At 29.9% G+C, this 17093-nt stretch overlaps 2 protein-coding genes across 2 annotated transcripts in view; one reads left to right on the top strand and one right to left on the bottom strand.

Moving 5' to 3' along the window:
- Invadolysin (leishmanolysin-like peptidase, invadolysin) overlaps nucleotides 1-5998 on the top strand; it is a 46258-nt gene extending 40260 nt beyond the window's left edge. The window contains exons 4-11 of the mRNA XM_065516438.1: nucleotides 777-859; nucleotides 983-1094; nucleotides 1154-1539; nucleotides 1606-1831; nucleotides 1904-2091; nucleotides 2156-2288; nucleotides 4457-4616; nucleotides 4675-5998. Coding sequence (XP_065372510.1) covers nucleotides 777-859; nucleotides 983-1094; nucleotides 1154-1539; nucleotides 1606-1831; nucleotides 1904-2091; nucleotides 2156-2288; nucleotides 4457-4616; nucleotides 4675-5156 — 1770 coding nt within the window. The 3' untranslated portion in view covers nucleotides 5157-5998. The remainder of the gene's footprint in view (nucleotides 1-776; nucleotides 860-982; nucleotides 1095-1153; nucleotides 1540-1605; nucleotides 1832-1903; nucleotides 2092-2155; nucleotides 2289-4456; nucleotides 4617-4674) is intronic.
- A 5821-nt stretch (nucleotides 5999-11819) lies between these two features.
- Nucleotides 11820-17093, bottom strand: part of hh (sonic hedgehog signaling molecule) — a 28932-nt gene continuing 23658 nt past the window's right edge. The window contains exon 3 of the mRNA XM_065510914.1: nucleotides 11820-12863. Coding sequence (XP_065366986.1) covers nucleotides 12187-12863 — 677 coding nt within the window. The 3' untranslated portion in view covers nucleotides 11820-12186. The remainder of the gene's footprint in view (nucleotides 12864-17093) is intronic.

Here is a 17093-nt window from a genome sequence, read left to right as displayed (position 1 = left end):
TATATCAAACGCTATTGAATAGAAAGAAAAAAATAAAAAAAGGGACTGCAAACGGAAAACTACACCTCAGGACGATCGAAATATCGTCAGAATTATCAAATGCAATCCATTTAATCTGTCAAGCAAATAAAAACCGAATGAAATTTAGAAGTTATTGGTATGAGAGTAAGGAGATGATTTCTAGATGCAAACTTCACAGAACGAAGTCCAAGGAAAAAGCCACTATTAACAAAATTACATAGTGGTACTCGTTTGGAGTACGCTGAATGCCGACTGGTTTGCAAGCAAATATCGCAATATTTTGTGAACTGGCGGGTCTAAACTGGTTTTATTTGGAAGCTCAGGCTGTAGTCAATATATTCGACGTCCATCCTCTTCTGTATGTCAATCACAGTACACTGTGAACAAAGTTAAAATATTTCAAAATTTCGTGGTACTGCTATTATCTTGTTCGCAACTGTAAAACAAAGCTTCATCCTGCTTTTATTAAATAAATACAATTAACAAGCAAAAGCCACGAAAATAATTAAATATTTATCTATATATGTAAGTATAAATAATGAAAATCAAACAGCAAGTCAACAGATTGATTAATTCCCACTGTACTTGTATTAATCTTTAATATTCTTACGTAGAAATAATTACATTTACAATAGACTCCTTAACAAAATGACATACAAAAACACACACGCATGTTAAACTTAAAGCTCCAAAGAACACTATAATCTATTATTAATACATTTTCTCTTATTTCTCCCATTCGCACCCAAAAACAGGATACAGTACTACCAGAGGCAATACAATTTTGGGAGCAGGCATTAATGGTGCGGCAAACCAAAGGTCCCATACGGCTTAACAGGTATTATTATTGCAATGGGACAATCTTATATTTCCCCAGAAAATTAATTTCATTGATTTATAATCGTATTACTTTTACACTTTACCTTCTCATACATAATACGTGCGTTTAATTATTTAATAGGAAATGCAACAGCACTAAAGTTTTTGTTAAAAATGGTCTGACACATTGTATTGATAATTGCAAATCGATAACAATGTGTGGTGAGGTGGAAGTGCCCGAAGGACACTTGGATGTAAGTTAATTCCTCAAATTTGGTAAGAAAGACTAATTAAAGAAGACATTATTTTCAAGGTGTGCCGTATTTGTAATGCCACTGGACAGAACTGTCGTGTTGAAGAATCCACACAAGCTGGCGATGGTATTGAGGAGGCTGATTTTGTATTTTATGTCTCAGCTCGACAAACAGAACGTTGTCACAAGGGTTTGACGGTGGCCTATGCCGCCCATTGCCAACAAGAGGCTACTTTGGATCGTCCCATAGCGGGTCATGCGAATTTATGTCCTAATAGTATAAGCACTAAACCTCAGGAATTACACACTCTTATATCAACAGTTAAGCATGAGATATTACATGCCTTGGGCTTCTCGGTAAGTCTATTTGCCTTCTTTCGTGACGATGAGGGTAAGCCAAGAACGCCGAGAATACCGGACACCGGTAAACCACATTTAAATGAAATGTAAGTTACTTTTTAAGGCTATTAAACTAAATTAAAAATTGTTTATATAAAATCTTGTTTTTTTAGCCTACAAATTCATCAATGGAGTAATGACACCATACGCAAAGTGGTTAGAGATAATTGGTCGGTACGCAATGGTCATGTGCGTAAAGAAATCGATATGATGGTGACACCCAGAGTAGTGCAGGAAGTACGCAAACATTTCAATTGTGATCTATTAGAGGGCGCTGAGCTAGAGGATCAGGGAGGTGAGGGTACCGCTTTGACTCACTGGGAGAAACGTATTTTAGAGGTGGGTTTTCTAGTTTCAAATCGGTTGGCTGAGGTAAATTTTTGTTGTTTTGTATTTTTTATTTTATTTCAGAATGAGGCAATGACAGGCACTCATACTCAATCTCCTGTGTTTTCTCGCATTACCTTAGCTTTAATGGAAGACTCGGGCTGGTATCGAGCCAACTATAGCATGGCAAGCCCCTTGTCATGGGGTCGTGGTTTGGGCTGCAATTTCGTTATGCGCAGCTGCAAAGATTGGATTCAGTTAAATAATGCCAAGTGAGATTTTGATTAGCTTGTTTAGTTTAATACAATTATGTTAAATTTTGTGTTTTGTTTTTAGGGGCCGTTCCATACATCCATTTTGTTCCAAGGTGAAACAGGATCCTCTTCAAACTGAATGCACCGATGATCGTAATTCTGTGGCATTGTGCAATTTAATTAGACATAATTTTAGGTTACCAGAACAGTATCAGGTGGGTTAATAAGAAATTATGTATGTACAAATGCATTTTTTCCTAACATCTAACATTGTGTTTCAGAGATTTTTTCTAATGTATGTCAAACTTCTTTGTTGCCACATCTTTGAAAGATCTTCATTTTATTAGTTTTACTATTTCTCCTTTGAAATGCTTTAAAATATATTGGGTGTATGACTTTAAAAATGCGGGTAACTGTGGGTGATAACTTTTTTTTAATATTTTATTCAACAACAAGTTTTACTAAAATATGAATTTTTTTGAAGAACTGTGTTTTAAAAGTGGCTATTTTTGAGTCTAACTTTGTTGACTTGAATTTATTTTTGTAAGACCAAAAATTAACTTATCTAATGAATAAATGTGGATAAAATTTTTCCTAATATTTGCAATCCTATTAAATTTTTGATACAAATTTTAGTTTTAGAAACTCAAAAAATATGTAATAAAAACTTTATTTATTAATAAAACTCAATGAAATTTTCAAAATTTTTTAAGTTTGTAATCCTAAATAACAAAATGTAAAAAAACTTGTCAAAAGGTCAAAGGGAATCATGAAATTCCTAAAAATTGGAGCAAAAATTCCAAAAATGGTATTTTTTACAAATTTGTTTATAGGGTCCACATTTCCTTCGGGGCTGGGAAAATACTTTGGGGATAAATAGGGAAGACATCAAGGTTTCTATAGCTGAACCCAGCTTTGGGATTTTGGCCCAAAGTTGAAATTTTGATAAAAAAAAATAGGTCAAATTCCGAAGTACGTAGAGGCGACATATTCGAAAAATAGGATATTTTATTTATACCAAAATATTCTCCATAAAGATACCTTACATAAGAACAGAAAATTGTTATGTGTTCTTAAAGAAATATTTTTTTTAAAACAGCAAAAATCTACTATTTTTTGAATTTTTAAGTTGAAAATCGTTTATTTTTCGATTCATAATTGATATTGCTCTGAAATCTTTTGTATAATATTGGTAATTTAGTTGTCTAACTAACAAATAAAAATTGAGTCCATTCGGTCCAAAAGTACGCCCTATATTTTTTAAAAAATCGGACTAAGGTATGGCAAAATTTTAAAATTTCAATTTTGAAATGCCTATAACTCGGAAATTGTAAGAGATAAATAGCACACACAAGACATAGCCTAGCGTTTTCCAAAAGGACGTGTCGATGGTACCCCACTTTGAACCCCATAGTCATTGAAGTCATTTTAATAACATAAATACTCCTTGGCTACGCCCACGTCAGATTTTATACCGATGGGACCAGACGTTTAGAAATTCCAGATTTATTTCCAAAAAATTTCGATTATGCCCCACTGTGCAACGCTCGTCACATGTTGCAATACATGTTAAAAAGTATTTAGAATGAAGTGGTTGAGAAGTTTTTTCTCACTCGCTTTATATTCCAGGCCGTGTCCCGTCCGACTATTATTTGTTTCGATAGACTTTGGCACATAGTATCAGAGTATTGGCTTGATTCGTTCTTGGCCTCGAAAGATAAGCAATTCTTTTGACTCGGAATCCATATGTTGCCAGAAAGTTGGGAAAAGGTCATAGCCATTGCCAATCCATTTATATTATACAATTGTTTCAAAATAAAAGCTAAAAATTTTAAAAAATTCCGCATTATTTATATAATAAAATTATTAAATATGGAATATATTTTTTAACACACGCTGATAGTTCCTAGAGAGTTCCTTGAATTGGTCATTTTAATCAAGCCAAAGCTGTATTTTTAAGATTTTCTTTTAAATTTTATCTTTAACCCAACAAAATTTTGAATTTTCCTCATGTTCCATGTGCATTCCATTATATACGCAAAAACGTTGTAGGCACAATTTGAATAGTTCCTGGTCTTTCGATACACCGAATGCCCTGTGAATTCTACACTCAAAATTTGTTGGCAATATCGTTTGGAACTCTTCACTAAAGTGGCTAATCTATGTCCTTATTACTCATCCACAAATCCAAATGGATTAGTTATCACTTAAAATTTTTTTTTTATGTCTTCACATGTTCATTGTTTGCTTTAATTTGCCAATTATTTATATTTAATCACAATAAAGTCCCTAAATTGATATCAACAATCAGATGCGTAGTGATCAGTTAAATCTGTAAAAAGTCATATTTAACATCATAAATTTAAACCATTTCTATTTACAGAATTTCGATAGTATAAACAACATTAAAGACGGTGATGAAGTTTTCTATGGAGGATCAGTTTCATTGGCAGATCATTGTCCCTATATACAAGAATTTACTTGGCGCAATAATAACATTACCATTCGGGGATCACACTGTCATTTTGTAGAAAATAATCCCAGTAAGTAAATGACAACAAATTTATTAAGCATACAACTACTTAAACTCAAACTTTTTAGAACCAACTAAAAACTATGCTTTGGAAAATTATGGCCAAGGATCGAAGTGTTTCGATCATGGTGGTGCCATGTGGGAGGAACGCACTTGCCATCATACACGCGAATGGCAACACTGGGGTTCTGGCTGTTATAAATACAACTGCAGTGATGGCAGACTGCATATACAAGTAGCAAATTATACCTATACTTGCTATTTTCCGGGACAAAGACTGTCCATAAGTATTTCGGCCAATGGCTGGCTGCATCGTGGCGCCCTCATATGTCCCTCCTGTGACGAATTGTGTGGTGAATACTTTGGTGCCAGAGACGAACAATGCCGTTTGAGAGAGGAGGCACCACCATTAAATAAATATCCACAAGATCATTTACGCTGTGGAGCTTGGAGTTTGCAGGCGACACTCCCTCAATATTTGCCATTAACTCTTGCTGTGTTAAGTCTGCTCATGCATAATGGAATTGTAAATGCAATACGACAACGATAGGTGTAGATACAATAAACAAAAAAGTATGGTATAGAAAATAGTTTATAAACATAGTTATAGAAATGTGTATATAGATTTTAGCCTAGTTAAATAGTTAAATATTACTCGTATACTATTATATTTTTGACTACTTTTATTTTCGAGAAGAAAAAAAAACAAACCATCATTTTAAACTGTGCTGTGGTTCTCAACCTATTTTACATGTAACTAACAAGCTGCATGTGTTGAACATTTTTGAGATTTATTTAACAAAAACGAAAAACCTAAAAAAGCATACGCTTACCACATTCTTGAACAATGACAAAAGTATTCATATTGTATTGTAGGCGCATTTAAATAAGCTCAATAATTGTAATTTATTTTAGTAAAAACATTATATTTGTTCATTATGTATACTCTTGTCTATGCTGTAAATTAAATTATACAAATTTTAGTTGTTTAAGTACCTACTATATATTCGCAAAGGAAACAAAATAATACTGGAATCTGCCAATTCAATTCCTCAATATTTTATTAACTCATTAAGCATTAAAACTTGATTTTAAGGTTTCACTTTTTTGCTGCTCTCATTTACATTCCTTGTGTTTTTATTTGCATAAATAATATAAAACATTTCAACCAATAATTTCGTCCTCTATTAAGTGATTAATCAAACAAACAATATTCAAGTTTATATGCAATTTTATTTTATAAATCAAACAATATTTATGTGTATTTTTATGATGTATTTAATAGAAAATGTGTATGTATCTTTATATACAATTAATTATATTATAAAAATAATGAAATGAAAAACAATTACCGTTAAAAAAAAAAATAAAAAGAAGAAATAAACAAAAAAATTCAAATGCATTTTAAATTTATAGCCTAGAGAAGTGTCTAACTAAGACCAATATAAACTAGTAGGGAAATACACCATAATAGATGTTTTTAGTTTAATGACGCACAAGTTATATGTACTGCTAAAAATCTTCGAAAAACCACTAAATCATTATAGAAGTTTTAATGATCTCACACTTTTGTAAAATAAGATTATGATCAATCTGCAGGATCATGTAATTTTACTATGTATTCCTACAGACAATTTTCTTATGAATATTGTTTATTCTATTTTGAATTGAAGTACGAAGTATTTTGAATTTCCATTAAAACAGCCAGTAAACCTTTTTTAAATCGCATAAATATGAACTTTTTTGTTTAAAATCCGTAATAATTTTAATATCATAACTAACAGAAATGTCTTCCAAAACATCTATTTAAAATTAAATTAAAACTTAAACTAATAAGAAACACAAAATAAACCGCCGTAAGATATGCTATACATTTCAGGTAAACTACTCTACAAATTACCACTGGTGTTAAATATGGCAGCACTATAAATGTTAGAGATGAACATCTGGATTAGAAAAAATAAAACAATTTCGTCTGTCAATACAAACAGCCCAATTATGAAAAAAATTCCCCGGGAGAATTTGAATAGGAAAAATGAGAAAAGGGATATTTAGTTTTTCAGAGAAAATATTGATTTTTTGTCACAAATATGATGATCGCAGATCGAGCTCCTCCTCAATTAAACGCTTTATAATAAAGTTACATATTAACAATTTTATATTTTTCGAGTTTTTCATAGTTATCATAGATCTTGCTCTTTTTCTCAGTTAACAAAGTGTTTAACGATTTTGTAAATTTAGAGTTTTTCATAGAAAATATCGTTTTTTGGTCTGAAATATGAGTGATCAGAAATCGAGCTTCTTTGCTCAATAACAAAGTTATTAAAGATTTTAGTTTCTTGAGTTTTTTCATATGAAAAATTAATTTTTGGTAAGAAATATGAGTGATCACAGATCGAGCTCCTTTTCTTGATTAAACGCTAATTCACAATGTTATTAAAGATTTTAGATTTTTTGCGTTTTTCATATGAAAAACCAATTTTTGGTCATAAATATGCAAAAATCGGTATTTGGTCAGAAATATGAGTGATCACAGATCAAGCTCCTTTTCTTGATTAAACGCTAATTTACAATGTTATTAAGGATTTTCGATTTTTTGTTTGATAAATCAATTTTTGGTCATAAATATGAGTGATCACAGATCGAGCTTCTTTTCTCGATTAAACGATTATTTACAATATTATTAAAGATTTTAGATTTTTTTAATTTTCAATATGAAAAATATATTTTTGGTAAAAAATATGAGTGATCATAAATCGAGCTCCTTTTCTTAATTAAACGCTTTTTTACAATATATTTTAGATTTTATATGAGTGATCATAGATCGATCTCCTTTTCTCAATTAAACCCTTGTTTACAATGTTATTAAGGATTTTTGGTCATAAATATGAGTGATCTCAGATCGAGCTCAGTTTTTCAATAAACGATTTAACATATTTTGAATTTTTCATATAAAGTATCGATATATGTATGAGTGATTACAAATCGTGATTTAACGCTTATTTACAATGTTATTAGCGAATTAACAATTTCTTAATTTTATTATTATTTGTTAAGATGGATAAAATTAAATGAATAAGATGAAAATTGCGTAAAAGCACTTACCCCATCCACATTTAGATGTCTTAAAGGATTTGAATTTTTGCCATTTGATGTAATTTAATTTTGTGCATATAATTTATTTGTTTTTTTTACTTTTTTATGTATGTATATCGATGCCTTAATATTAAACGGCCCTAGCTCGTGTTTATTTAAATCGAGATTTTTTGTCTTTGTATATTCGCAAATAACTAGAATTTAAATTTAAAAATACATAAAGAAATTCATGTTCCACAAATATGTGATATCAATTGTGATATGATAACAAAAACATAACAGCAGTAATTATAAACCGAAACATCTCTTGAGAGAATTGATTTTAAAATTAGTTACCTACGTTAATATTTTGAAATTGTTTCAAACTAATTAATAATGCCCGAGGTTGGATAATTTTTTACATTGTATAAAATATTTATAGTCACACTTTTTGTTAAACATTGTATTATGAAGATTTTATTAATGAATTTCACAACTAAACGCAAATTATTATTAATGACATTGCAGATTTTTATACTTTTACATAGAATTTGCCAATTTTTCTCTCTATTTGTTGTTTTAATTAATTTTTGCTGCCACAACTAAAAAACCACAAAAATTATTTCACTACTTGCACACACTATACTTTATGATGATATTAACATGCACATTACTTTTATTATATGTTATTATAGAATTTTAACACTTCTATCAATAACTATTTATAAGATTTTATTATGTATTTATCACATTTAATTAATTTATTTATCAATTAACACATTTATTAACTTGGGATTTTAGAATTTTAGTGCGATCACTCCAAACACCAACAATTAACTAAATAATTGATGAGTAATGTTTATCATTTACAATTGCACATGTTATTATGGTTGTTGTTGTAGAGTGCAGTTTAGAGTGCATGCAAATTGTGTGTGGGAGAGAGCGAAAAACCAATAAAACGATTACGGTTATGTCTTGTTATTTATTTGATGTAAACAAAAAACGTGACAGCAATAAGAGGAATTGTGAACAGTGTTGCTGTAAGTAGGCAGTCAATATTACTTTGTCTATTTTCGCTATTCTATTTATCTTACTTATTCTTAATTTGATCGTAATTGTTGTTATTATTATTTTAACGTCTATTACATTGATTTATAACACAGGGCAACAAAATCAAAAAAAATTTGGGGGCTTTTTAAACCAATACACAATTTTGATGTATTGTGGTTCCAGTAGTACAAAAATGGTAAAATTTTTAAATTCTATTCCTTTTTGAGTTATCATAAATTATGTGGAGAAACATCTAAAAAAAATCACAATTTTAGAAAAAAAATTTAAAAAAAATCTATCCATAGTATTGAAAAATTTTACCATTTTTGTACTTAGATAACCATGATGCATCAAATCTATATATTGGTTAGTGCATCCTTTTTTGCTGTTGACCTGTGTAATTTATTGTGTTTTTTAAATATTACTAGTGGTAACAATGATGAAAATCTGAATAACTGCTAAGCAGTTAAAAAGGATTAAATGATAACAGCTATTTCTTAGGTACAGCTTATCCATGTACGCCATCACTGCAGGGATCCTAAGCTCATACACAAGCGTGTACCCATCAGAATATGCTCCATATAGGTCAGAAATATGTTCCTTATAGATGGCCGAATTCCCCGTGAGACTCCTTAATATCAGTAGTCTACAAAAACAGGAGAATTTAAAGAAGAAAGATTCCTTTTGGGACAAAGTGTTATTTAGTGATTTATGTGGAAGCATTGGTATCTTTGTCGAAAGTCAGGTGGCACTTTTGTCACTGAACAACGCTTTCTTTCGAAGGAGGATAAATTTCGCACTATACAACTTTAACTTGAAACCGGAAGGATATTTTGTGGCAGTGAGCGGTCCATTGATAGTTAGAACTTCTGTATATTGCCGGTTCCGGATTGTGAAATACTTGTTCATCTTCTTGAAATATGGAACAGAATCCTGAATGAAGCAATACTGAATGATCTGTTAGATATGTCGGGAAATAGACTATGTTGATATCAATAGTATCTGATCGGAAAACAATATTTCATAAAAATAAGTGGTTTTAAATACTTTTAAAGTTGTTCAACGTAAAATTAACGTTGAAAGGCTTAGAGTTGAAAAAATTGTAAATTCAAAAATGATAAGCTTCGATTTTAAAATGTGGTTTTTCTCTGTATGATTTAAAAATGCGGGATTTACAATAGGTGGCGTATCTTCCATCGACAGATAGTTTGTGCAGTTTAAAAGTGGTGATTTTGACACCGAAGATAAAGATCGCCCAGACCAGCCAAAAAGGTCTGAAGACCAAGAATTTGAGGCAATTGACAATTGTTGTAAAACTCAACAAGAGCTTGGAAAATCATTGAAAGCTACTGAAGCATCAATTTCAAAATGTTTGCCAACAGCAGGATTCATCCAAAAGCAGGGAAATTGTGTACCATACATATTGAAGCTGAGACCCTGTAAGACGATTTTGCATGTCCGAAATGATGGTTGATCGCTATAAAAGAAAATCATTTTTGCACCGAATCATTACTTGCGATGAAAAATTTATCCATTATGATAACCCGAAGCTTAAGAGATCGTATGTGAAATCCGACCAACCAGCCGAATCGATACCAAAGCCAAATATCCATGGCGCTAATGTAATTCTCTGTATTTGGTGAGAGCAAAAGGGTCCTATCTATTATGAACTACTAAAATCTGACCAGACCATCACAGTGAACCTGTATCGAATGCAACTGATTCATTTGAAGCAAGCATTGGCCGAAAAGAGACCAGAATATGCGTCCACATTATGCAATATCTGTTAAACACTATTTCGAATGAAGTGGGTGAGAAGTTTTGCGTCACCCGCTTTACAGTCCAGAACTTGTCCCGTCCGAATATTATTTGTTTCGATCGATGCAGAAGGCATCACTTTGGAACAGAGTATCCGATATTGGCTTGATTCGTTCTTGTCCTCAAAAGATGAGCAGTTCTTTTGTCTCGGAATCCATATATTGCGAAAAAGATGGGAAAAGGTCATAACAATGGCCAATACTGTATTAATGTTTCAAAATAAAAGCTAAATATTTGAAAAAATACCGAATTTTTAAGTCGTACATCCAATACATAGAGCGGAAACTACATACATAATACATTCTCACCACATAGGTTTTTGAGAATTGGGTTGGGTGTTTGATAGGAGAGTTTCCGATCTATGTGTAGTTATGTTACGATATGGATACAAATTTAGAACCGGGCTCTGTACTTCAACATTAAACCATCTAACCAAAAATCTCATTCATTAAATATTTCTCAAAATTTCGAACGGAGTAAATACAAATTATCACTAAAAACTAATGAGCTTATGCGATTTACAATTCTCCCTAACTTTAAATAAGAACGCTTTTTAAATTTTATTGTTTTTTTTCTTTATAATTTTTATATTTAGTTTAAATTTATTATATTTTTATAAAACATTATAATATTGTTGTAAAAAATACAATTCAAACCGTTTATAATAAAAACAAATACAATATATATCAATAATAATAATACAAATAATAATAATAATAAGAGTTTACTAATTTTATAAACATAACTAAATAAAAGTATCAAAAATATTTAAATTTTTTTTAAACACACATACTAAATACATACACACAAACATTCACACAGGCATACATACATACATATTTATAAATTATTATTCGATTATTTATTTAAATATTTAAGAAAAAATTAAACATTAATTTATATACAAAATTCATTATACAAAAGATCAAAATAGAGGATTTTTAAATATTATGGTTTAAAAAAAAATAAATTAAATTAACATTTATTTTATATACAGATAAAAAAAATTAATTATACAATACAAAAAAATATAACTAAATTTTATACACCTTGATTGGGATTATTTATTATTTATTAATAATAGATTCAGTCACTTACACATATACAATACGTTTAAATACATACATACATGTAATTACATACAATATTTACAGAGAAATTATTTTTTTAAAAATATTTTTGGGTTTGAAATTTTGTTTGGAAAAATAATCGTTTGTTTAAATTGAAGTTACATATTTTTAATTTGTTGTGGCATTTTATATACACAATTTGGATGCTTTGTTCAAATTTTTAGGGAACTTGTTCAATATTTTTTTGTTTTAGAAAGAATTTCAATTGTTTTTGTTTTATAAATATGTTTAAATAAACTTATAATTATGATTGCGCATGCGCAAGTTCAATTTAATTCGTTTGATTTTATTTTGTTTGATAAATACATATAACAGGTAATTTCTTAATATTACAAATAATAAAATAAGTTAATAATATTTGCAAAAACATTGCATTAGATTGCCTACTTAGTAACTAAAGACGACGATGGCGAAGCAGAACAAAGTCATGGAAATATTTTCCAGCTTCCATTATAACATTTAACATTTTGTTCTTTTTTCCACTCGTTCACTGTCCCCGCTCTTCTACTAGTGTCTCCAAGATTTGGGTAAAATATAATTCTTAATGGAGTACAAGGTTTTGGCATACCAATGCACACCATTTTGTAATTGAGCTGTTGAAGCCTGCTGACTCTTGGCCAATGATGATGATGATGATGAGGAGGCTGAAAATCTCTCCTTAAGAGCTGACCAGACACGCATGGGAGCCAAACTCCAATGAGCCAATGACTGACTATTAACTATGGCATAACAGGAGGCGGCCACAGAGTTAACCACTATGGTACCTTCTTGGGTCAAAGGAGCCACCACACCTTTTCTCAAAACAGCTTTGAGATCCACCACTTTTTGTGGCCTCAATAAACCGGTATTGTCAAAAACAAATACTTGATCTCCCTCCTCCACACGATCGGCAAACACATAATCAGCCAATTGTTTCTCAGAATTCCAAACCATAACCAAATGGGCTGGGGTTACAGTAAGTTGTACTCCAGTTTCGGTGGTTAATTGCACAAATTCTTGAGCCAATTCTAAATTACGATCCATAAACAATATGATCTCACTAAAGATGGCCTCACCCTTGCTATTCATGCTAAGAACTTGATCTCCTATAACAAGATCACTCATAGCCTTGCTTTCTCCGCTTTGTAGTAAAACCGTACTGTCTTTGGTAAAACAACCACTATCATGAGGGGTATGAGAAGAATCTGCAAAAAGAAGAGGGAAACAAAAATTAAAATCATATTTAAATTTTCAATTAAAGAAAAGAATAGAAATAACATAAAATTGCAAAAAGAAAAAAGTCAAGCAAGTCAAGTCACTGGCCCGTTTGTGATTTAAGCCACAAAATCCCTAAACCTTTTGTCAAAAGCTAAAGTAAGCAGCAAAGAGGTATGTAGAGAGCTAAAGAATACCTGTTTTTAAGCCTGTTTAGGGTTCGCTACATCTTCTAATCTAATTTGGCGTTAATAATACCTTACCACAAAATGTTCTTCTTTGTTTGGCACTGCTTATATTGGATTAAAACAAACCCTATTAAGAGTCAAAAAGGTGTTCACAGTTGTTCATCTTGTTTTCAGCCTCTATGGTCAGTCCTTTTTCATTTCATTTTTATTTTTTTTTGTTGGGTACAGGGTGGTTAACAATCCGGCATCTGCCAAACAGAGTATCAATAACATTTTTATTGTTTAAAAACATCAAAAGATTTTTGGGTTTTTGCTTTTGCCAAAATTTGATCTTGTTTTTTCAAGAGATTAATTTTAGTTGTTGTATAAATAACAAGAAAGAAATGAAAAAAAAAACGAAGACTCGAGCCAAAATAGATTAATGTAATTTTTATCCCCTTAAATAAACAAAGAGCTGTACAAAATCTTTTGAAGGGTTTTTTCCCTAACACACTTCAGTGTACATATCTACAAATTTACCTGTTGTTGCAAAATTGAGTTGGGAATTTTGTTTTCGGGGAAAAAAAGGTAATGTTTCATAATATTGTGTGTTTTTTGTAATCATTATAAAAAGGGGCGTTTTTTATTGGATATAGAACATCAATACTCTAATTAAAATTGTATAAATGGTAACAAAATTTCCCACAATTTCCCAAGGACCACCTAAATTGAAATTAATGAAATTTAATAAGAGTTTAACAATAATTATAAGAAATTTGAACATGATCTGATAACTCCCCTTTTGGAAAAAGTATACAAATGGTTTTGAAGGTTTGCAAATAAAAAAACAACAACTAAAATATGGTCCATTGTAACAAATAACTGTTTTTCTTTGTTTATCTTATTTCACTTTCTTTATAATTTTAATTGCGCCATATTGGAAATGAGAAAGGGGGAGATAGCGAAAGAGTGATGCCAACGCAATATTTGTATAATTGCAAAAATTGAAAACAATACGTTTTCAATGTTACAATTGGCATTCTATGAATTATGTTGTTGCATTTAACTATTTCAAACACTAAAATTTCAATTCATGATACCTTTTGTCAACCATTAACTTTCTCATTACAAAAGAGAAATGCTGCAGTTTAAAAGCCTCGCATTCGCCTGTCTTTTATAAGTTTTTTTTTTAAGAAAATACCAGAAAAAAGGAAGGAGGCTTTACAAAAAGACCGCAAACTGTGCGCTTTATTATAATTAGTGTCATAAAGATACAGCATTCATAAAAAAATATAATGAAATTTTCTTAGGAAAAAAAATTTCATTAAAGTTTGTAAAGAATTTGTTAATGCAGTTAATGCGTTTAAGGTTAGAAACAATAAAAATCCGTTTAAATTATATTGACTACCTTAACGTGTTTTTTTTTCTCTCTCGCTCTCTAAAGGTATAATGACATGATAATGCTTTTACATACAAAATATTCCGTATAAACATTTATGTACAAGATTTTTTTATATATATTTTGTTTGGTTTAACCCCTTGTTGAGTTTTATATACATACTTAACCTAACTTAACTGATTGAATTTTTTTTTTATTTGTTTCAATATTGTTTTCGTTGTTGTTGCTGCCATAAACACATTTTTGGTTTTGTTGAAATGGTTAATAAACCATTTAAACCATATAGTTTAAAAGACTGGTTCTGTATGTGGTGAAAAAACTTTAAAAAAAATTGTAATTTTCTCTAATCGGTCAAGATACACGATACCAAATTGGTGTGAAATACATGTCGGTTAAAACAAAAACAACTATTATAACAATAACAACAACAAAATACCTAACCTAACAAGATTGTATGTGTTTTTTTTTCAGCACATAACCTTACAAAAAATCAAAATAAACCAAAAGAGAGAAAAAAGATCATTGCATAGTTTCAAAACCATTAGTTGTAGGAAAATCTACACTGAGAACTCTTTAAAAAAGATTATACAAAAATAATAGAAATTTTCAAAATTTAATTTTTTGAGGTTAATTTGAAAAGCTGAAAATTAGTTTTAAAATCTTTAACTTTAAAATAAGCTTACAATCGTAAAATTTTTCTAATTCAGAAACTATAAAAATCTTTGAAAATTTCGAATTTAACCTCAAAAGTTTATATTTTAAAATACACAAGTTTTAAAGAAAAATTAAAGCTTTCATTGGAAACCTTATTTTAATTAGTCTATTTTAATAAAAATCAACAAGTTCCCTCAAATTTTCTTATAAATATGACAGAATAAAAAAATATATAAAATTTTTGAGGTTAGTTTTTAATTTGTTTTAAAATTTGGTTATTATTAAACAGATTTTAGTTATTTTTAATAGAAATATTTTGAAAACTTCTATTCTCTAAAACTTTTTACATAAAAAGTTAGAAAAATAAAAAAATTTCAAAATTTTGAGGTTAGTTTTCAAGTTGTTTATTTTTCAAGTTAGTTAGATTTAATAAAAACCTTGTTTTAAACTAATATTTTCACTAAATGTTAGAAAAAATAAAAATGTTCAAAATTTTGAGATTAGTTTTCAAGTCTTTGTAAAATTATGTCATTTCTATAACGATTTCAGCTAGTTTTAATAAAAAACCTTCCTTTTAACTAAACAATTCCTTTCAAGAAAGACCTTTCAATCGAGGCCTAAGTTTATTGAACGTATAGTTATGTGTGTTAACATATTTCTTACAATATATGTAGTATGTAGATCTATTGGGTTGGCTGGCTGGTGAGACTTGAAGGGTCATAAATTAATAAACCATTAAAGTGGTTAAAAAATTATCGTTAATTTTATCTCGCTTTGACGCTGACGACTAAACTGATAAATTATTACAAAACAGAAGACAACCACCAACCAGCCGACCAACCATCTAACCATTTGGCCATTTACTATAAGCCACACACACAGCTAGCCATTTAGCCACTCACTCATTCAGTCAGTCAGTCATTCATTTGGTCGGTCATTCATTTGGTATTGTGTGGTGTGGTGTGGCTGTGTGATCCGTTTTGGGAAAGTGTGACTTGGATCAAAACACAAGTGAGTAAATGACGTACTGATAGGTTTGAATGAACGAACATGAACATGGTATTAATGTGGTGGCTTGACAACATTTCAAACAAAAAAAAGAAACATATTTTTGTTTGTTGGTAATTTGTTTAGGAATTTTTTTTTGTTTAAAAAAGGGTTTTATAGTTTGGTCATTAATTGGTTGTCACAGAGTCTTGTAAGTATAGTTATTTGTGACTGCCAAAGTAGTCGTTTAACTGTCACTTTTTCTTTTTTTTTTTTTGTCATGATTTTTAACCATTTGTACAATTTTGTGATAATACGGGATAATACCAAAAATATTTTAAAGAATTATAAAATTTTCTCTCTGTGTAATATTCCACAAATTGATAAATTGTTTTTTAAATAAACATTAAATCACTTGGTCGCAATAAAAATGCAACCAATGTAACAATATATCATGACTAAAATGTTTATTTTCTTTTCCTTGTAATATCTGTCATTAAAAGAAATAAAAATTTAAAATAAAAAATACTCCAGCACAAGATGATGTTTGAAAAAAAGTGTTCATATTTCACACATTCCTGGCGAGTTAAAGTGGGTTTTTAACACAGGAGAGAGCGAAGAGTATGAAAAAAAGGCACAGAATATTTAAATCAGGCATCATATTACAAGGTCTTCTTCTTCTTTGCTTTTCCAATGTTTTCTTATACAACAAGAAAAAAAATCATAAAAAAATAGCGGCATCTTTTTAATCTGTGTTTTGTTTATGCTATTCTCACCACTTTCCAGACCACTCTCCCAGCACTTGAGTTTCAAGCCAAGAAAAAGAAGAAGACAAAAGAATACACATAACAACAAAAAAAGCCGCAAAAATTACAAAAAAAGAGAATGTATCAACATATTTTGACTTTAATGTGACATCAGAAACCACCGACAATGACAATTTGTAAATTATTGATCCTTACTAGAGCACAAAGGCAATAAAAAAATAACAACAACAACAACTAAAGGACAAA

Source organism: Calliphora vicina, chromosome 1 (genome assembly GCF_958450345.1).
Source record: "Calliphora vicina chromosome 1, idCalVici1.1, whole genome shotgun sequence".
NCBI classification, from domain to species: domain Eukaryota; kingdom Metazoa; phylum Arthropoda; class Insecta; order Diptera; family Calliphoridae; genus Calliphora; species Calliphora vicina.
This window is presented reverse-complemented; position numbering and strand designations above follow the sequence as displayed.